Source organism: Sminthopsis crassicaudata, chromosome 1, assembly GCF_048593235.1.
Source record: "Sminthopsis crassicaudata isolate SCR6 chromosome 1, ASM4859323v1, whole genome shotgun sequence".
NCBI lineage: Eukaryota > Metazoa > Chordata > Mammalia > Dasyuromorphia > Dasyuridae > Sminthopsis > Sminthopsis crassicaudata.
In genome coordinates, this window is record NC_133617.1 from 247,033,273 (window position 1) to 247,056,362 (window position 23,090).

Consider the following 23,090-nt stretch of genomic DNA (forward strand, 5'->3'; position numbering starts at 1 on the left):
ATGCATGCATACAGAAATCTATTTTCAACTTTTACATACAGATTTGTGGGACATACTCTGTTAGGCATGGGAGCTTCCTCCCAATTTTCTTTCCATTATATTTGGTTTTCATCCCAATTGCTTAATCTATTTCCCAATGGACCATCTGTTGGTATCTCTATTTTATTTTCCAAGGAGCAAGGCTCAGACTGAGCCCTTCCCTTTTTGAATCTTGGCTGAGATTTTTCAGTATCAGGTATGCTTTAATCCCAGTCTCTTACACCCAATTCAGCAGGGTTGCCCCTACCTTGTCACCCAAACAGTCCTGACCCTCCAGGAATCTAGTGCCTTCAGATTCCAAGGTCAAGGCTTACCAAAATTGGGACCTGTGCACAAAAGCTGCAGTCCTTTCACTGACCCATCAGGTTTTCAGCCATGGATTTACTTCCACTTTACACCCAGTCTCCCCCTCTTTTGGTCACTTTTCAGGGAGAGGCAAGGACTTTCAAATCATGGCAAATTTCCTTTTGCCAAGTTCCAAGAGCCTGGTGACCCTCAATGATCATGTGATCCCAGACGAGCCCCCAATTGTGTGGTATATATCCCATCTAATAAATTTCAGAGAACTCTCAAAAAAAAAGTTTTATTCATATCTCATGAAAAGCCATCATTACTCTCACCATACAAGAGGTAAAAGAGAGGCCCTGAGCATAAATATCATGAGCAATATATCTGTTTCCTGATGGAATATTAACACTCCCCTCTCCTTCCTTGCTGCCTCATCTTCGTTGGGTGAGGACGTGGCCTTACATTCTAAGCATGAAAACTGTTTTTTTTTTTTTAAACTATATTAGGAAGGGCAACTAGTTGGTGTAGTGGATAGAGCACCAGCCCTGAAGTCAGGAAGTCCTGAGTTCAAATCTGATCTCAAACACTTTAACATTTCCAGGCTGTGTGACCCTGGGCAAGCCATTTAACCCCAATTGCCTCAGCAAAAAAAAAAAAAAAAAAAAAGGAAAAAAAAAACTACATTAGGAACCATCAATCATTAAAACAATCTGATAGACACTGGCTGGGAAAAGGTGCTAAAACAATGGGAAACAACAGATAAATTCGAATTTTAAAAAAGACATCTTTTGCTGACTTTGAGATATGTATTCGCAATGTATGGGATGGGTAGATATGGACTAGGTCAGCTTGTTGTATACATTATCAGAATGATGTCCACCCATATCCTGGAAATTGTCGAGGTGGAAAGGCAGGGGAAACATGATCCTGTATTTTCCTCTTGAAGAAATATCAAAAATTTTCCACTCACCATCAACTCAGGGAATTCCAGAATGAAGAGGTTTAAGATGAAAGGAAGTTTATTAATTATGAAGCAGGCATTCCAGAAAATACATCAGAAAAAGAAGGTAGATTTGGAGTGAGATGTTGCAGGTGAGTATGACAATTACAGGGAAAAGGCTACTATTCACTGGAAATTAACTATCATGTATATGGTATAATAAAGTGGAGAGAATACTAGATTTTCAGGATATCTAGATTTGAATTTCAGCTCTGCCTCTACCTATAGATTACCTCAGGAAAATTATTCCATAATTATGGGCCCCAGCTTCCTCTTTTTAAAACATGAGGAAGTTAGATTGGATAATTTCAAGAGTCCTTTCATTGATATTTATATTTCTTCACTGTTATTGCTAAATTTAGAGATTAAGTCTATTTCCTGACAAAGAGGCACTTTCCATATTCCAGAGAAATAATTGTGACCTATAGCAACCATATATTTTTGTAGACTACAAAAATTGAATAAATAGAATCAATCTCATATACCATTGTAAGGGCCTGAAACTCTTAAAAGGTGTGCTTGAAGCAGACAACCAAGCCCTTAAGGCTACTTACTGATTGGACAATACTCTATTAGCCTATGCTTGGAAAATGGCCCTTCCTACTATTCTGTGCTGGCTGGATCTTTTGGTGTGTACAGAGAATTGTAGGAGGGCTTAGGGTGGAGTGAGACAAGATGAACCAGACTCACTTGATTACAGGACAGAGGAGAAAAGTGTGGAGATTCTTAACTCTAGATCCTTGACAAAACTCCTGGCAGTTTGTCCATTTCCTTCACTTCTACCCCTACAAGGACTTTTGCTTATTCTGACTCTGGCTGATTTTGAGGCCTCCAGGGAGCTAGCCGGAGACTTCACATACCACAAATTTAAACAGAATCTTATGGCTTTTACTTATATATATATATATATATATATATATATATATATATATATATATATATATATATATATACATCCCCTCAAGAAACAGACTTTAGGCAAACTAAATAAGATTACAGGTTAAACTATGTTTAGAGGATTTACAATGGGACTGAGGGAGAGGAGAAATTTATGTCTCAAAAATAGGCTAAGACTGTTTACATGATTTTCAATTGTATTGAGTTAAATTGAGGAGAACGTGGAGAAAGTTTAAATTACTTTTATGCATCTTTAATGCCTCTTCCACCTCCAGGTTTCTATATTTCTCAAGCAGTATTCCTCATGTTTTGATGACATCATTCAGAATTTAGAAAGTTTAGCCTAAGAATGTACCTTAGAGTTTAAGTGTGAAAACAGGAGGCCTGTGGGCTCTGTCTGCCAGATTCCAAGGTGCAGGCTGGATCAGATGAAAATGTAATAGGGAAATATTTAACAAAATAAAAAGTACAACAAAACATAGAAAACAACATTTTAAATACATGAACGTGTCATCTACAGGGATCCTTACTTTGGAGAAGGGACCCCCATTTCTGAGACATCTAATTTCAGTGCTTTCTTTTAATTTTTTCCTGTTTATTCTGTATATAACTTGCTTTGCCTCTGTTTGTTGTTTCCCTTATTACACTGTAAGCTCCTTTATGGCTGGACTGTATTTTGCTTCTTTTTGGATCCCCAGTTTAGAACTTAGGTGCTTAAAAATGTTGATTGATTGATAGATCTAGTCTAAAACTTTGTAGCAGACAGCATAATCAAAGAAAGTTTTCCTTGTCTGGATGCCACTCTTACTATTCCTCCTCCCCATCAAAGTCCTTGTTTTTTTTTCCTTCTTACACTAGCACGATGTAACGGAGGCCCAGAAAAATTAAAAGTGATTTTCTCAGTCACATCCCATTAGGAACATCAGAATCCACACCACAGCAGCCGGAACCCTTCACTGGTGAAGTCCTCAGGTGAAGGTGACTCGGGATAAGGTCAGCTCTAACAGAAGGGCTCTAGAATCCTGGGAGCTCAATGAGAGAGCCCTGGATTTAGAATGCTAAGATCTCTTCCAGGCTCGGCCCCTTACTGCATCAACTTGGGGAAAATGATTGTACTTCCAAGGGTCTCTTTTTGCTCAACCGTAAAAAGTGTGTGTGTGGGGGAGTTAGGTAAGTGGCCTCTTCATGCTCTAAACTGTGAGGCTAAATCAAAATTGAGCATTTGAATGTGTAATTTGCTCTTCTGATTTACAAGTGGGAAGTCAAGTGGTCTTAGTTATCTTCAAGCTCTTTTTCTTATCTTTTTCGGGGGGTGGTATGAAGTGAAGAAACTGGGAGGTTAGGAAGGAGCTCATGAGTATATGCGTTTTGCCGCAGCTTACTATGTCACAACATGCTCCAAGGCCAAACAAGGTGGTTGCTATGGAAGCCCTGCCGGTCGTCTCCCACTCTCAGGCCCCCCTCCCCCCGTGCTTTCTTTCTCGTCCATGTCCTCTGGACAGCGGACCGAAAGGCAAGCAGCAGGCAAGGGGCAGTACCATGGGAGAGCTGCTCGTGGGGGGCGGGAGGAAGCGTGTGCATCATGAGCTTGGGGACGTCCCTCGTGCAGGGTCGCTGAGCAGGGGAGACGCAGCCCTCCCTGCTTTCTCCTCTTTCCTTCCCTCTGCTGTAGCGGCAGAAGCGGCCAGAGAAGAAGGAACGGGAGGCCGGGTCTGGGTCACGTCTTCATAAAGAAGGGACAGGAAAGAAGCGCTCGTACCACCGCCCTTGCTCCCAGCCTCCTAAGTCAGTGTCTTCGGCTACAAGGGCAGAAGAGCGGAGGCGGCCGGGGGCGGCAGCAGGGGAGGGAAGGGGAACAAGGGGGAGGTGGCGGGAGAGACGATGGGAAATGGGGGCAGTGGAGAATGGAAGTGGGGGAAGGATGGGACATTGACGATGAGGGGAGGATGGAGGAAGAAAAGGTGGCTGGGGAGGGTGATCACGAATCGCGGGAGAATGTGGGATAAAAGGAACGAGGGGGACTTTGTAGGAAGGGGGTGGGAAGAGAGAGCTGGAAGAGAGAATGGGGGAGGAGGAGGAGGAGGAGGAGCAGCAGCAGGAGCCGCAGCCGGAGGAGGAGGAGCGGCAACCACGCTAATTAGCCAGGTACCAGGCGGGGTTAGAGCGGCTGTCTGGCTTGGTGGCCCTCAGCCCACGGGGGCAGGGGCAGGGGCAAGGGGCAGGCTGGGGGCGGGGAGGAGGAAAAAGGAGGGGAGAGAAGAGCCAGTGAATACATCTCTCCTCCCCTGGGCGGACAGGGCTCTGCCCCCTGCAGGACAGTGTGGGGGGAGGGTGGCTTCCGCTTTGGGAAGGCGGGGACTGGACGGGAGAGTCGTCTACCTCAGTCTCCCGGCGTCCCCTACCCAAGAGAGGGAGGCCGCGCGAAAACGAAAGTGAAACCTTTCCTCCCGTTCCTTCCCCCTCCTGTCTCCTCTCCCCAGGCGGAGACGGACTGGGCCGAGCCACGCGGAGCGAACTAGCCTCCAAGCTGCCCAGGTAAGGCCAGGCCGCGAGGGCCTATTCCTCCTCCTCCTCCTCCTCCTCCTCGCGGGGTCGGGGCCCGGACCTGGCTGGGGGAGGGGCGGGGCAGATCTCCGGGCTGGGCCCCTCCCCCGCCGGCCCAGGAGATGCCCGTGTTTGTATGGGGGTGGGAGGGAGGGGTCCCGGAGGGGGATGGGAAGGGAGAGGTCCCATCCTCATCATAATCATCCGCCCCAGCAACTGACATGGGTGAAGTGGCTGTGACTGCTGTGCCCGCCCCCTCCCCCTCGGCTCCTTCCCTAGGGTCCACCTCTTCTTCCTCCTCCTCTTCCTCCTACTCCTTCCCCCCCTTCCCCGCCCCCCCCCTCCTGGCGCGAGCCGCTTCCTGACGCTGCCGCCGCTGCCGCTTCCCTCTCCCCCTCCCCCTCCCCTCGGTGCGCGCAGGGAGCCAGGCCCGGGGCCGCCGCCGCCATCGCCGCCTCCCGCCAGCCCCGCACCATGGCTGAGACGCTCTCCACCGCCACGTCCTACACCGAAGACGACTTCTACTGCCCGGTCTGTCAGGAGGTGTTCAAGACCCCAGTGCGGACCGCGGCCTGTCAGCACGTGTGAGTAAATGCGCGCCCCAAGCTCCTCCCCCTCTCTCCGGGGTCCCCACCCCAAGTCCTGGGTCTGGGTCCGGCGCGCACCCCACTCCGTGCACTCTAGAGCGGTCCCGGGGGTGTTCCTCGCGGCGTGGAAGGAAGAGACTGGAAGCCGGGCCAGCGTTCCTCTGGCCCGGCTTCGGCCCCTCCCCCCTTCGACTCAGGCCTCGAAGATCCCCATCTTCCTATCTCGCACTCCCCGAGACCCCCGGGACTATCGAACCCCAGACTCGCAGGTCCGGGTCTGCAGTCCCTGTTACCCTGCTTAGCCTCAGAGAGAGGTCCTCTGGAATGGGGGCCTGGGAGGTGGGGGTGGGGCGGAGGTGGTGTCCTCAGGGCGCTTTTGGGGCTAGATTTGGATTTCAGTTATTCAGGTCGCCCGGGAGACCGACGTCCGCCGGGCAGTTGTCGGGCGCTGCTGTGGTATCCCCTCCTCCAATTCTCACGAAATTGGGGTGGAGGGCGGGGTCTCAAGGGCTCTCTCGTTTTCCTCTAGTCCCTTAAAGGTTTTGCAGCTCTCAGATGCGTTACTTATAGTGTAGGGCCCTCAACAGCCACCTTTTTTCCTTTGTATTATCAGCGCGTTAGTGGGACATAGTGGATTTCAATCAATGCTTGTTGTCTTGGTTTAAAGGCTCTCTGAAAACTTGGTGTCTGGTTGCTGTGGATTGGTTTCTTTAATTGAGTTGGAGGATATAGTAATTTTTTCATTCCTCTAACCAGAAAAAAAGATAGTATTTCCGTTTCCGAGAGTTGTAGCATTTTTTTCTCCCTCCGGTTTCCAATCCCTTCGGTTTCCATTTTGTTTTGTTTGTAAAGTAAGGGAGAGAAAAGAAGGCAGAATGGGGATTGTTTCTTTGGGGGATTTGGGTCAATTAAGAAGCTTTTATCTGGAGCTTTTTTGTGTTGGTGGTGGAATGCTGGGTACTGGGCGGTTGAATCTTTAAGTGAGGCTGCTCCTGCCTGCTTGAAGCTTTTATTCTATTTTACGACCCAGAAGCATTGAATGTAGGATTAATTTTGAAGCTAAGTAAGAAATTGAAAGCAACTTGATTGTGAGATTTAGAATTGGAAGAGATCTAGAACAAATTTAGTTCTTCCTTTCATCCGAATTTGTAACAGGAAACTCGGGCCAGAAAAGTTGTGACTTGTGATTGTACAGATAGTAAGGAGCAGAAATCCAAATTACTTAAGCTTCCTGGGCCTCAGGAAGTATCTAGAAATATCTAGAGTATACTCTAGATTTTCATCTAGAAAATAAGAAGGCAATTCTAGGTGTCCTCTGAGATTCCTTCCATTTCTAGAGCTATGAACCTATTTTTCTTTGCATAAAATCTGTGAAACTGATTTTTGGAGACTACACAAATGATCAACATTTCTTTTGTCATTGAGTCTTAAAAAGAGTTTTAAGAATGAAAATAATTGTGATAGTAAAGAAAGGAGCATGCATGGCTCATTAACCTCATTTAATATTTTTTTTCTTTTAACACCTGAAACAAATCCCACGGTCCTTTAAAACTTTTTTCTTTTTTTTTTTTTTAGTTTAAGGGTTCTTAACCTGAAATTATAAATATGAAATAAACTGTATTTCAATATAACTGATTTTCCTTATAATCCTAATTTTTTAAACTTTTAAAGACTTACTGAAGAACGGTTTCTACGGTTTCCAAAGTCCCTGAGGCAAAAATTAATCTTGCTTTGTGGATCTTGTAGGTTTTGGAATCTGGTAGCCCTTGGGTACTTAAAAGTGTGGTCGGGTTAGTCCCTTACTATTAATAAAGGGGCCTTTGGTAACTCCTAAATGCTTACATTAAGTTGATGATCATTAAGAGATGACCACCTCTGCTTTCCTATAGCTAGGAAGCCTTTTTGAGGATTAAACATGTCCGAAGAAACAACCTTGATAACTTATTGTTTCAGCTTCACTAAGATGGAGTTCCTTAAGAGGAATATTTTAGTTAACTGATAGTTGGTTTAAAGGTCTGTAAGTACACATTTTGAAAAGAAAAAAAATATGCAATAATGTATAGTTTTATTCTTACTCTACTACCAGTGCTTTAAAATTTGAAATTTTAATTATTTTTTCTTTTAAATGCCCCTACATTTCCATTTTCTCCTCTTAGGCATTTCCACCTTAATGATTTAAAAAAAAGACTCGGAAACAAATCATTAGTACTTTAGCAATAGGCTTCCATTTTATTTTTTTATTTTTTATTTATTCATCTTGTCTTTATATCACATTTATTTCTCCTTTTCCCTTGTACTCAAAAAGTGCTATCCCCTTTAACAAAATAAATCAGAAGAAAGAAAAAATGCAATTTAGCATAACTAATCACAACATTGAATGTGTTTGATAATATATACATTTTACATCTCTTGTCTTTTACTGTGCAATAAAAAAGGAAAGGAAATTAAATTTGCAATTTTCATGATACATGAATTTTACCTATAACATAAGTGTGTTCTGTTTGCATGTTTCCCCACACAAGTTTTTTTTTTAAATAGTTGGCTTATTTTATCTTACTGAGATTGCTGTGAACCGTTTCCATTTGTATAGCTTTAAAAGTCAATAGTGTTTTTTCACTGATTTTGCTTCTGAGCAGTGCAATCCCCATATATTGAGCTTCTTTAACTTTTTTTCTTAGCCAGCCTGAAGAAGTATAGTGCCATAATTTGCTTTAAAGACATGTTAATATATCTGGTCATAATAGGATAAATATCCGAAGATAAAGAATTTGACTTAATTTTTAAAAATTTAGTTCAAAGTTTTAGATTTTCTTTTATTCAGAATTTTAACCAATAAAATGAACATTGACATGCGTAGCAGAACAGAAAGGATTGTACTTTAAAAAGTACACATTTCTATTACCTATGGCTTCCTTTATTTTTTAAAAAATATATTAAATTCAACATGTAACTTAAAAAGCTGTCTTGTCTTGATTCCTTGTACTATCTTTTTTTTTGGGAGGGAAAGTGGGAACCCTATCTTGTTCATCTCTTCCCTGTTAAACCGAATGAAAGAAAATGAAAAAACAAAGCCTTTTGTACCAAATGTGAATAAACAAAACATCTTAACATGTTCTTGTGTGTTTTGTTCTGCATTTTGAATACTTTACTATTCTGTCTTTGCAAGCTTCATCAATCCTCTTGAAATTTGTATCTTGTTTGATCATTGTTCAAGTCTTTCAAAGTTATTTGTCTTTAAATGTTATTGTATAAGTTGTTCTGGTCCTTCTTCAGTTTATGAAAACCTTCCCAATGTTTCTGAAACTCTTCCTTGATTCCTTTAGAGCATTGCATTCCAGTACCAGAATTTGTTTATCTATTCCCCAACTAATGGCTTCCCCTTTAATTTCCCATTATTTGCCACCACAAAAAGGGCTATTATAACTTTTTGTATACATGGATTCTTTTTATCTTTTCTTTGATATTCTTGGTCACAGGGCTAGTTGTGGTATCCTTGTATTAAGTAGGTATACAACTTAGTAACTAGGTGCAAAGTTCCAAATTGCTTTCTAGAATGATTGGACCAGTTCCTAGCTATTAATTGTCCTTATTTTCTTTCAGGCTCTCTTCCACTTGTCATATATATATACACTTTTTTTTTTTTTTGGCCATCTTTACCAATCTTGATGGATTTGATGAGGAACCTCAGAGTTTTAATTTACATTTCTATGTCTTTTTCTTTGACCCAGTTTTGAGAGGCATATAGATATATAAAATAGGTATACAAATCAAACATTTACTAATAACAAATCATAATTTCACAGCCCCCACATTTATAAGATCCCATATGGGACTGCTACCTACAGTTTGAGTAGCTGGGATTTAGAACATCTTTTTCATGTGATTATTGACATTTTGGATTTCTTCCTTTGTAAACTATTTGTTTATAGCCTTATGTATTGGGGAAATGGCTCTTGTTCTTAAATTTGAATCAGTTTCTTATTAATTCATTGAAACTTACTATAAAAATTTTTTTTCTCCCAGTTATGATTTCTCTGCTAATTTTAACTGCATTGATTTTGTTTGTGTAAAATCTTTTAATGTAACTGATATATAATTTTTTTTATCATGTCTATCATATATTTCATCATGAATCTTTCTCTTCTGTCTCCATAGTCTCTCAACAAGCAATTATTAGTTCCTTACTATGTCCCAAGTATTGTGCTAATCACTGATTTTACAAAGATAGTCCTTGGCCTGGAGCTTCACAGTCTAATGACAGAATTGGGAAAGATACTTGAATTGCTTCTCCAATTTATTTATGAATATCATATATTTATTTGGAGTTGATTTTAGTGTGGTTGATATGAGATGTTTTGTCTCTATTAGGGGTTCTTAACCTGGAATGCATAGACTTTTTCTTTTTTCTTTTTTCACTCTTTGATAACTTTTAATGTAATTGGCTTCCTTTGTAATCAAATACATTTTATTTTTTACATTTAAAAACATTCTGAGGAGTTAAAAGGTTTTATCAGAATGATAAAGAGGACCATGACTCAGAGTATCTTGGTCTATAGCAAATTTCTGCCAAATTGCTTTACAATTTCTGTAGCAGGTTTTGTCATATATTATTCCTTATACCAGTACTTGGTTTATCATATACTAGGCTCCTTTGTTTATTTGATTTTTTTATATTGTATACAAAAATGTCTTTTGGCCCTCCCCATTTTTAAATTGATTTTAATAATCTGTTGCTTGATAACAGTTTGAGATTTAGGTATTGTTAGGCCCCACTTCTTTTGAAGTATTTGACATTTTTTTCTTTAGATAAATTTATTTTATTTTCATAGTTCTGTAAAATAATACTTTACTTTTTCAGTATTACACTAAGTAAATTTACGTAAAAATTGTTTTTTATTATTCATAAGGAGTATTTCTTCAGCTTTAGATCTGTCTCAATTTTATTGTTTTTTGTTCAGGACTTAAAATAATTTTAAAAGCATTTCCATCTCCAAGATAGAACAAAAAAGGGATTGTACAAGAAGCTTTTTTCATTTTTTTCATTTCATGTTGATTGCTTTTTAAGAAAAGTATGTAATAAATGCAAGATTACTTTAAAAACTGGTTTTACTTGTCTGTGCTTACTTTTGAACTTCATCCTATTCAGAACATTATTTTTAAAAAATTTCAATGATTTTTTTTTTTTCTTGCTTTACTGTGGTAAACCACCTTAAAAGCCTCTCCTTTAAATTAAAAACTTAGGGAAAAAAATCCTTGTAACAAATAAACATAGTCAAGCAAAAAAAATAATTAGAAAATGCATGCTTTTTTATATACTTTGGGTTGTTCATCACCCCATTCAGGAGGTGTATATATAACATGCTTCATCAGAAGGCCTCTAGAGAGGTATATATTTAGTCTTTGAGTCTATTAAGTTCTTTAGTGTTTAAAAATTTTCTCACTGTGGTATGATATATAAATTGTATTCTGGTTGTTTTGGTGTTCTGGAATGCTTACTTCATTCTTAATCAGTATATACTATCAAAGAATAAACTGAAATTGTCTCTTAGTTGCATTCATATACTACAATTTGTTTAGTCATTCCCTAATTGATGGGCCTCCCCTTAGAGTCAATTCTTTTCTCCTTCCTTCTCTCTCCCCTCTTCCCCAATCTATTCCTTGAATCAGATTGGTTTTGGTTGCAGTTATCTTTTCTAGCATTTTTGACCTTCTCTGTCACCCAGTTTCTATTTATTTGTCCCTGCTTGTTCCCTTCTTGAGTCTGATGAATCCCTATGGAAAATTCTTTTTTTTTGATTCCCCTTTGTCTGAAGAGTGTTCCTTCTATGTTTTTGTGTACTACTGTTTTCTTGCATTCTAACATTGATAAATAGTCTCTCCTTTTTCTTTTATGTATCTGTATATTCCTTTTACACTCCCTTTTCTCAAACTCTCAGAACAAAAGCATTCCAATCCCCAGACTCTCTGTTATTCTTAATATTCTTTGAAGACATGAATATCCTGAAGGGATACTTTCTCGTTAGAATGTTGATAATACATCATCATAGATGTCTTTTCAGTTGATGCTCAAATAATGTATTATTCCTGGTTTCTTTTAACTCTTATGTTTTTATTTCAGAGTTCCTTACTCAGCTTTGATCTTTACTTCTGAAATGCAAGTCCTTTTTGCCTTTACAAGTCCATTTATCCCTTTTATAATAAGATTATACTTTTCAATTCTGATAATGTATTTGTTTCCAAAAATCACCACATAATAAAAACCACAGGGCTTCTGGGGAAAATGGTGTTAGGGATACAACACTCAAAAACTTCATCAGCTAATACCCCTAAAAAAGATAGTACCCTAATAGAAAGTTGTAGCACATTTTAACACTTATAAAGTTATTAAAAAATTTGTGATACTGAAGTAAATATTAAGTGTATGGCCTTGGTCTCTACTCTGTCTGTATGTGTGTTCCTACCAGTTGAACTGGACTGGCAGAATTAATGTATTTACAAGGAACCCAGGGCAGCCTCAGTGATTCTGAGGTACTGCCAGTGGTACTTCAGTTTAAAGAAATGTTTTTTTGTTTTGGTGGAAAAGTGGGCCTTGGAAGGGTTGAAACTTAGGAGTTATTGTGAAGTGGTAGAAGGATTATCTGTAATCAGACAAAAGATTTGGTGGATATAGCTTTGTAGCTCACTATCTCCCTGTCTCTTCTGTGCATTTTGTATTTGAACAGGGCACATATGAATACTGTTAAGTGATATGCAGGTTTCTGATTTCTCTAGTTGTTTTCCCATAGGAAAAATTACTGTGATTTACTTTTGCAAGGTTAGTTTTTGATTGTCAGTTTACATCTTTGGTCTTTTAAATTTTTCAATATTTTGATTTTGTTATAAATTTTCTTTCAGGATGTCAGTTGTTTGCTGTATTCTAGTATTGAGAGTCCTTAAACAAAGTTTGCCATTTTCTGTCTTTTTATCTATTTAGTTGGTTATTTTCCCCAATTACATGTAAAAAACTTTTTTTGGTTACATAAAACATTAATGTAAAAAAAATCTTTAAATCATTTTGGAAGAGAAAATCAAAACAAAGGGAAAACCAACAAGAAAAAAAAAAACGAAGAAAAAAGGGGGAAAAAGTGGACATAGCATGTATTGATTTACAGTCAATTTCCATATTTTCTCTTGGGGGAATGTGGATGATGTTTTCCATCCAAAGTTTATTGGGATTGTTTTGGATCATTGAACTGCTAAGAATCAAGTCTATAATAGTTGGATCAACGCACAATCTTGCTGTTGCTTTGTACTTTTCCCTGTTTTTACTCACTTCATTCATCATCATGTTCTTGTATTTCCAGGTTTTTTGAAATCAGCCTGTTCGTTATTTTAATAGAACAATAATATTACATTACCTTCATATACCACAACTTGCTTTAGCTATTCACCAATTGATGGGTATCCACTCATTTCCAATTCTTGGCCACCACAAAAAGAGTAGTTACAAACCTTTTTTTGCACATGGGGATCTTTTACCCTATTAATACTTCTGATTTTTCTATTTTCATTTCATCTTTTATCTCTTGTTAATTTCTTCTGGGTACTTATATAATTCTTGTAGAAAATTCATTTTTCCCTTTGAGTTTCTGCTTGAAGTTATGGAGTAAAATTTTCTAATTTTGGAGAATCTCTAGGCAAAATAGAGATCCCTAAATATGTTTGTTGACGACTTTTATTTCTCTCTCTAATCTTTGTTCCTGAATTGGGCCTTTGTGCTATGTCACTATTTCCTGTTTCTCTTTTTTGGAGAGAGATACTCATCAACATTACTTGATCTTGCTTTGTATCTCCTGAGTTGCACTTCCTGAGGTTAGACCATGCTGTTTATTTCAGATTCAAGTATTTGTTCTTTAGGGTCTCTAATCTTAGGACTAAGTGCTAAGGGATTTTAGGCCCTCTGAACACTTGGGCTCCTTGAAATAGAATGCTATTCTTTGTGTCTGGGTTAGCTCTCTGGAGGATCCCAAGACAGGCCTTGGTATTTAAGATGGAGAAGTGAAGGAGGCAGGAGAGCAGCTACCATGTGCTATGTCCACTTTTTCCCCCTTTTTTCTTCGTTTTTTTTTTTTTTTTTTTTTTTTTCTTGTTGGTTTTCCCTTTGTTTTGATTTTCTTTTCCAAAAGATGGATTCTGGAATCTGGAGTCTGGAGCCTGAATTTTTCCTCATGTCTTTGGCTTAGAGAGCCTTCTTTATTAGAGACTCCCTTAAATACCTCAGTACTATTACATTACTACAACACACTGAACACACACATTACATTATCATAGAAAACCATTATCTCACACTGAGTAGGTGCTCAGCCACAAGCACAATGCTGCCCTTGATTCAAGTATACCTTTTCAGAGTTCTGTCCCTTTATACTATGTCACACTTTCACTTGGTAGCTGCTATTCCCTTTTATGAGCTATCACCCTTGCACTTTCTCTGCTTTTGCTGTTAATTGGGCTGGTTTGCAGGTTTTTACATGTTTTTGACTTATTCCTACTTATGCTTGGAGACAATTATCTGATGTGCTTCCATTGTCTTTTCTTTGCCAAGTAGGGCCCCCTTTTCACATTGTCCCTGTGTGCAATTCTGAGGTTAAAATCATAGTTTCTCATTGAATATCTTGTTAATTATTCAGTCTACTGTGAATTTCACATTTTTTCTGTAGTAGGTGTTGGGGAGCTGAGCAGCCTGTTGTTCAGACTTTCAGACAGTCATCTTGGCCAAAATTCTTTATTACATAAGACTTTTTTGATATATGTTAAATATACATAATATATGTTAAATATACATATTTGTACATAGATATTTATATGAATTAAGAGTGTTCAAAATTACCAGTAATTGGGGAAATAAAATTAAAACAATTCATACTTATCAAAAAAAAAAAAAAAAGAATTTTTTGGTAGTAGATATGTCTGTTTTTTTTTTTTTTTTTTTTTTTGGGTGGGGGGGAAGGTAATAGGTATGGAAAAGACTTTGGTGTGGTGCATTTGATTAAAAAGCATTCAATTTGAAGTGTTACTTGGCTTCTACTACTTAGTATCTTAGACTTAAAATTGGGATTTAAGAAGTATTTCCAATTGACAGATGAATCTAGCTATACAGAAAGGTGACTTGCCTAAGGAATCAATTAAGTAAATTGATAAAGTTGAGACTTTTGAACTTGTGTCCTTTTTTATTTGTTTCACACTATTACTACTGGACTCCTTATATAGTTTTGGTCAAGTCATTTCTCGGGGCCACTTCATTTAAAAAATGAGTAATGTAAACTATATAACTTCTAAAATCCCTTTTACTTATCATGATGGTATCTTAAGTCACTTTATTAATGTTGGTTTCCTAGTCTTCAGAATGGCATCCCTTCTCTAGATCTATGAAGATCTGAATATTGAGGGGCAGCTAGATGGCGCAGTGGATAGAACACCAGCCTTGAATTCAGGAGGAGACCCAAGTTCAAATCTGGTCTCAGACACTTAACACTTCCTAGCTGTGTGACCCTGGGCAAGTCACTTAACCCCAGCCTCAGAAAAAAAGAAAAAAAATTTTTAAAAAATCTGAATATTGATAATAGAAAGGAATTGAAGATCATTCAGATTGTTTAGATGACTGTACATGCCCTATCTCTTCTTGGAAAGCATGAAACTAAAGATTATGGTTGACTTTCTTTTCTCACTATACTTTCTCTTCTCCTTTATCTGTGTTTATTTTTATGAAAGTCTTTGATAAAGTGTGATATAATTCTGAAATCAAGTACAAAGTACAAGGTACAAATCAAGTATCAGTACAAAGAAATTTAACTTGTATTTGTGATCTTTTGAGATGTCTATAGGTCTACCACAGTGTCTTGCATATAGGAATGGGTTGTTTGGGGCATATATCTTTGAAGGGTTAAGGTACTTTATTAATAGCATCCAAATGAAGGTAATGAGCTGTTACAACTAATGTTGGAGATTGTTTCTCTAAAGATTTACTTTGTCTTCATATGAGTAGTTTATTCTACTTGATTATTTAACAACCAGCAGAGTACCAATATATGGGTGTCATCTGTGACTCCAGTGACCTGATGGGAGGGAATCCTGTGGACAAACTTCAGTTTATCAAGTAAGGCTCAAGGGTAAAAGGGGGTGTGTGTGTGTTGATTTCATACTGATTATTATGTTCAAGTACTTGTAGAAGGGGTAGGTAGAAAAGTTTGTAGGTAACATTTTTACTTCCTTATCCAGTTTAGAATCAGTTATTTAATATTTAAGCTGCTTAGTTAGTACTAGACATTGTGCTCCCTTTCTGGGCAGATACAATGAAGAATGAAACAATACCTACTGGAAATGAGATTGCATTCTAATATGGAATGTTACAATTATCTAGTTATTTGTGTTGGTGCTTTATCCTCTATTAGATTATAAATCCCTTGAGGATAATCTATTATCTTACTAGGCATTATTCAATGAATGTTTGAATTGAATCTAAAGAAAAACAAAATGAAATTAGAATTAAAGTCTTTTAAAGATTTAATTTAAAACTTTATTGAGTTGGTTGGTTAGACTGATTTGGTAACTATTTTAGTACCATTAATAGGAATAACCTAGGATTAAACTATGTTTTGAAGCAGTGCTAGAACTAAATTAGATATCTTTCCTATCCTAAACAATGCATTTTTAAACTTAGCATAATTCATACAACTTTGGCTTTAGGGAGTTTTAAGGACCTGGTAAATCAGAATTCCAGTACAACCAGGCCTAGAGTCAAGAATATTCCTCTTTCTGAGTTCAAATATGATCTCAGACATTTAGTAGCCATGTTACCTTGGGAAAGTCACTTAATACTGTTAGCCTCAGTTTTCTCATGTGTAAAATGAGCTGGAGAAGGAAATGTCACACACCATCTCTTTGCCAAGAAAATTCCAAATATGGGGCTATGAAGAATTGGACATGACTGAAATGACTTGAAAAACAATAACTTTGAGTTCAGTGTTAGAGATAGGTTGGATCTTAAAAACATGCTTTCATTTATCAGTCTAACCAACCAATTAGTCTAAGGTCATTTAGACCTGCCAGTCTTGCCCAGTCCAGACAGCTTGACTAGCCTAGAGTCGTTTTCTTTTAACTTTTTTCTGGTTATACATGGACATTAATTTTTTTTCTTTTTTAAGATACACATTTCTTTATGAATCGCGTTGGGAGAGAAAAAGGGAAAAACCATGAGAAAAAAAACGAAGAAAAAGGAAAAAACCCCGAACTTGGCATGTGATTTACATTTATTCTCCATAGTTCTCTCTCTGGATGCAGGTGGTGTTTTCTATCCAAATTTTATTGGGATTGCCTTGGATCACTGAACCGCTGAGAAGAACCAAGTCTGTCATAGTGTTAGTTTTCTGACTGTCACTTGCTGTATCCCACATCATTCTTGGTGACAGTAGTACTAATAGTCCCTTGTCCAAATTGCCAAGGACTTAAGTTATGGCAGATTTCTTTCCCAGGCTATGTTTTTTCTTGTTTGATGATAGGGTCTTTGATAAGGGGTAGAACATAAGAGGAGAGTAAAAAGACTTAAAAGTTTCTGAATAATTTGAAGTCTATTCTGGAGGGTTTGGTATCGGCCAATAACTCCATTGTCTTGTTTCAGCTTGTTTCAATGTGATAGCTTGTATATAGTAATAACTGCATCCTCTCCAGGCTTATTCATGACCAAGAGGATTGAAGGTTTGGAAAAATGTTCATATCAGTAGCTTAGGAGAATTTTACATTTTTTTTTTTTAACCCTCCAAAAAAATATATTATTGTCATTGACAGTTAATCATAAAAACTGGGACCCTACAGTAGAGCCTAGTAAGTACTTTCCTAATCTGGCTGTAGATAATATTCTGGGAGCTCAAAATATTTTTTCCATTTAAAAAAAAAATCCCCCCAGTTACATGTAAAACATCTTTTTTTTTTTTTTTTTTTTTTGGTTATACATAGGGCATTTATTTTTTACATATTTCCATATGATTCATGTTGGGAGAGAAAAAAATCAGAACAAAAGTGAATTGTAAAAAGAAAAAGAAAGTTAATATAAATGTTGATTTATATTCAGTCTTCATAGTTTTTTCTCTGGATGCAGATGGTATTTTCCATCCAAAATTTATTGGGATTGCCTTATATCACTGAACTCTGAGAAGCACCAAATCTAACATAGTCGATCATTGCACGATCTTACTATTGCATCTTGTAAATCTTATCAGGCATTTTCTAAAATCAGCTTGTTCATTTTTTGCAATAATATTCTATTGTTTTCTTTTTATTTTTCAAAATACATGTAAAAATAGTTTTCAACATTCACTCCCTACAGAACTTTGTGTTCCAATTTTTTCTTCTTAGCACCTCCTTCCTCCCCTTGGAAGATTAGTTAAATATACAATCCAAGATTAGTTAAATATGTGTAATTCTTCTAAACATTTTGACATTTATCATGCTGCACAAAGAAAATCAGATCAAAAAGAGAAAAAAAAAGGAACCAAACAAGCATATATAAAGGTGAAAATACACTGTAATCCATATTGTCTTTATAGTCCTCTCTCTGCATGAAGATAACTCTCTCCATCACAAGTCCATTAGAATTGGCCTGAATCAACTCATTGTTGAAAAGAGCTATGTCTAATCACATAATCTTCTTGTTGCAATGCAGTGTTTTCCTAATTAACCTTGTTTCACTTATTATCAGTTCAAGTAAATCTTTGTAATAAGCCTTTCTAAAATCAGTGTTCATCATTTTTTATGGAACAATATCCTGTTACTTTCATATTACTTACTCTCCATTCTCCAATTGATGGGCATTTACTCATATTCCAGTTCTTTGATACCACTAAAATGTCAAGGACTGAAACTCTTTTGAGTCAATGCACTGGGGTTAGACAATCAAGCACTTAGGCTAATTACTGATTGGACATGATTGGACAATACTCTATAAGAATATGCTTGGAAAATGGCCCTTCCCACTATCCTGTGCTGGCCCAATCTATTGGTGTATACAGAGAATTGTGGGAGGAACTAGGGAGGTGCAGGGAGACTAGCCAGGGTCATTTCCGCAAGAGAGATGACAAGATGAGTTTGCAGAGATCCTACTCTACCATTCTCTTCACTTCTACCAATAAAGAACTAGAATAAAGACTTTTGCTTATCCTGACTCCTGCTGATTCTAAGATATCCAAGGTAATAGTGCCATCGCCACTGTAAACTTTTGTACATGTGTGTCCTTTTCCCTCTTATGATTTCTTAGGAGTATAGACATAAGGATAATGACACTGGTGGATCAAAGGGTATGGAGTTTTATAGTCCTTTGGGCATGGTTTAAAATTGCTTTCCAGAATATTTGGATCAGTTCACAATTCCAGCAACAATGCATTAGTGTCTTCAATTTTCCCACATCTCTCCAACATTTATCATATATTTTCTTGTCATTTTAGTCAATCTGAAAGGTGTGAAGTGGTATTGGTATCCAAGAGTTGTCTTAATTTGTATTTTTCTCATTAATAGTAATTTAGAGCCTTTTTTCATATAATTCTAGATGGCTTTAATTTCTTTATCTGAAAATTGTCTGTTCATAACCTTTGACGATTTACCAATTGGGGATTATTTTTTTACGCATTTGACTCAGCTCTTTATATATTTTAGAAATGAGACCTTTATTAGAAAAAACTGGTTGTAAATTTTTTTCCCCCCAACTTTGTACTTCTAATCTGGGCTATCGGTTTTGTTTGTGCAAAATCTTTTTAATTTAATGTAATAAAATTTATCCATTTTGCAATTCATATTGTTCTCTAGGTTTTTTTTTTTTTTTTTTTTTTTGGCCTTCTTCAAAGATCTGATATCCCTTGCTCTACTAATTTGCTTATATAATATTACTCTTTATGACTAAATCATGTATACATTTTGACCTTATTTTGGTAAGGGGAGTTGAGAGGTAAGTATATGCCGAGGTTTTTTTTTTTTTTTTCAAAAATTTTATGCATAGGCAATTTTTCAGCATTAACAATTCCAAAACCTTTTGTTCCCACTTTTCCCCTCCTTCTCCCCATTCCTTCCCCCTCTTCCCCCCATTCCTTCCCCCAGATGGCAGGTTGACCAATACATGTTAAATATGTTAAAGTATAAGTTAAATACAATATATGTATACATGTCCAACAGTTATTTTGCTGTACAAAAAGAATCGGACTTTGAAATAATGTACAATTAGCCTGTGAAGGAAATAAAAAACAGGCGGACAAAAATAGAGGGATTGGGAATTCTATGTAGTCAACTCCCAGAGTTCTTTTGCTGGGTGCAGCTGGTTCGGTTCATTACTGCTCTATTGAAACTTGATTTGGTTCATCTCATTGTTGAAGAAAGCCACGTCCATCAGAATTGATCATCATATAGAATTGTTGAAGTATATAATGATCTCCTGGTCCTGCTCATTTCACTCAGCATCAGTTCGTGTAAGGCTCTCCAGGCCTTTCTGAAATCATCCTGCTAGTCATTTCTTACAAAACAATAATATTCCATAATATTCATATACCACAGTTTATTCAGCCATTCTCCACTCAATTTCCAGTTTCTGTATGCTGAGTTTTTTGACATAACATATTATTTTCCAGTTTACCCAATAATTTTTGTCAGTGGTGTCTTCTTATCCCTGAAATGGAATGTGGAATCTTTGGGTTTATCAAACAGTAGATTATTATAGTCATTGGTGCTAAAGATATTTAAGCCTATTTAAAGCCTATATTTAAGTTCGTACATAAAGGAAATATTTGGCCTACTCTCCTAAAACACAACTTGTTCAGTGTGTCTTCAAGGCATGAACTTTTACAATCCTGAGTGGGTTTTTTTGTTTTTTTTTTTTAAATAAACATCAATGTTCTTTCTAAAATGTGGCACCCAGAATTAGACAATAATAACTGTAGATTGACCAAAGTATTATGTGATTATGACAACCTCTGTCATGGATCATATGCATCTCACTATAATCTAAGATTGCATTGTTTGTTGTTATTAGATTGCCATTTACTAAAACCCCACCTTTTTTTTTTTTTTTTTTTTTTTTTTTTTAAGCTGAACTGCTCTCTGGACATCCTTTCGTTATGAAGTTTAAAAACCCAAATGTAAAATTCTAAATTTAATGGAGATAAATGTAATTTTAATATATCTGGTACAGTGATGGTGATGATAATAACTAGCCACTTACATGGTGGCTTTCTAGTTTGTAAAGCACTTCACAAATATCTCATTTGATCCTCACAATTATCAAGAGAAAATAGGTGTTATCCCCACTTTAGAGATGAGGAAACTAAGGGAAACAGGTTAGTTGGTGTACTGAAGGTTACATAGCTAATCAGAGGCTGAATTTGAGCTTTGATCTTTGTGACTGCAGGACTAGGAGAGCTCCATTCTCTGTTCAGCCTAGTTGCCTTAATTGCTAACTCATCAACATTTGAATTATGAATTTGTCATCAGTGTGTTAACTGTTGCTCATGACTTTGTGTTATCAATAAATTTGATAACTATTCTATCTCATCTTCCAAGTTGTCAGAGAACTTTTAATGGCTACTCTTTTGCTTAGCTAGTTCCAAATGTATCTGAGTAATTAGTCTTTTTTTTCTTGTTTTCTAGTACTATATTCATTTGCCTGTTTTATCCCTATAATAAACCATAAGCTTCTTAATTTGAGAAATTATTGCTATATAATGTCTGTTTGAATTGAATTGACACAGACCAGTAGGATCACCTTGTTCTTTTGTAAGCACAGAAGACAAGACTAATTTGGTCCCAGAAATATTTCCTCAGAGGGAAATAAGCCATTTGTTGCGAGTTTTTCTGGGTTCTCTATGTACTCTTTAGTGGATACACGTACTTTTGGTAACTTCCTAGGGAGGTTTGGAAGACATTAGTCGAGTAACTTTTAGGAAGTGAAAGATATTTTATATATGATTGCTTAATTACTGTTAATGACTATAGGAGAGGCTCCATGGGACTAAAGATGGTTATTTGTCCCAATTTTGAAAAGGGAGAGAACAACATGGATTTTTCCATTTATAGGTTAATGAACTTGATATTAATTTCTGGGAATACTCTTAAATTTCAGTACTCCCATCTATTTGGGCATTAATCCCCACTGAGGGGGAGAGTACAAGCTTTTTATTATCTGGGAAAATGTTTTTAGAGTTGTGTCTGAATAATGTTGATAATCAAGTATTTCTTTCCCAATTTAGCTTAGTTGAAAGACATTAAAATGTTGCCAAGCTTATACTCAGAAACATTTTTAACTGGAAGGACCTGACAGGGTTCTGCAGTCTTTTGGAGGGGAGGGAAGTACTTCTAAACTAGGAAGCAGCATTTGAGTAGAATAATGGAGGGAAATTTTTTAGATTGGATTATATAATATATAGTTTGTAAACACTCTACATAATGTATAGAGGAAAGAAGGGAGACTTTATCCCAGATGACTAACTGTATGTTGTTTTTTTTTTTTTTCCACTGTTTTACCATTTATTTGTTTTTTTTTTAATTTATTTTTTATTTTTTTATTATATATGTTTTTTAATAATATTATCCCTTGTATTCATTTTTCCAAATTATCCCCCCTCTCCCTTTACTCCCCCCCCATGACAGGCAATCCCATACATTTTACATGTGTTACAATATAACCTAGATACATGTGTGTAAATACCATTTTCTTGTTGCACAATAAGCATTAGATTCCGAAGGTACATGTAACCTGGGCAGACAGACATTAGTGCTAACAATTTACATTCAGTTCCCAGTGTTCCTTCTCTGGATGTAGCTAGCTACCTCTGTCCATCATTGATCAATTGGAAGTGAGTTGGATCTTCTTTATGTTGAAGATTTCCACTTCCATCAGAATATATCCTCATATCCTCATACAGTATTGTTGTTGAAGTGTATAGTGATCTTCTGGTTCTGCTCATTTCACTCAGCATAACTGTATGTTTTTTAAAAATATGGGAAACTAACTTTATTTTTTGGATCTGATTATTAATACTGGGATTAGGGAAATATTGTAGACATGCCGTATTGAATATCAACAAGGCATTTGAGTTGATCACACTAGCTTTTTGGAGATGAAAAATGAAATTAAATTTTAGACAATTTTAGAACTGATTGGACAAGTATTCAACAATGATTCTTGCAAAACCTTGTGTTTCAAATTTTCCCCTCCTTCCCCTCACCCCCTCACCACATAGCAAGTAATCCATTATGTAAAACATGTTAAAATATGTTGAATCCAATAGATGTATACATATTTATATGACTATCTTGCTGCACAAAAAAAATAGGATCAAAAAGGAAAAAATGAGAAAACAAAAATGCTTGCAAACAACAAAAAGAGTGAAAATGGTTTGTGGTCCACACTCAGTTCCCACAGTCCTCTCACAAGATCATTGGAACTGGCCTAAATTATCTCATTGTTGAAAAGAGTCATATCCATAAGAATTGATGGATAACTCCTATAAAAGAATGTTAACTGAATGTCAACTTTGAGGAAGGTCTCCAGTGATATACTTCAGGGTTTCTGCCAGGCTTTATTCATTTTAGTAGTATTTTAAAAATTTCATTCCCTTGAATGAAGACAAATGACATAGTTGGCAAATTTGTTGATGATATAAAGCTTGAATGATAATTGGATTAAAAAAAATTGACAAGCTGTGATGTTAAACCTAAACAAATGT

The 23,090-nt window shown here is 37.0% G+C and overlaps 1 protein-coding gene across 6 annotated transcripts in view; it reads left to right on the top strand.

Annotated features, from left to right (window-relative positions):
- Positions 1–3,821: 3,821 nt before the first annotated feature.
- Positions 3,822–23,090, top strand: part of RNF138 (ring finger protein 138) — a 43,842-nt gene continuing 24,573 nt past the window's right edge. For 2 of the 6 annotated variants that reach the window (XM_074277261.1, XM_074277290.1), the window contains exons 1-2: positions 4,385–4,759; positions 5,189–5,352. In XM_074277261.1, the coding sequence (XP_074133362.1) occupies positions 5,243–5,352 (110 nt within the window). In that variant the 5' untranslated portion in view covers positions 4,385–4,759; positions 5,189–5,242. The other 4 variants (XM_074277283.1, XM_074277274.1, XM_074277270.1 and 1 more) reach the window with 4 other exon arrangements.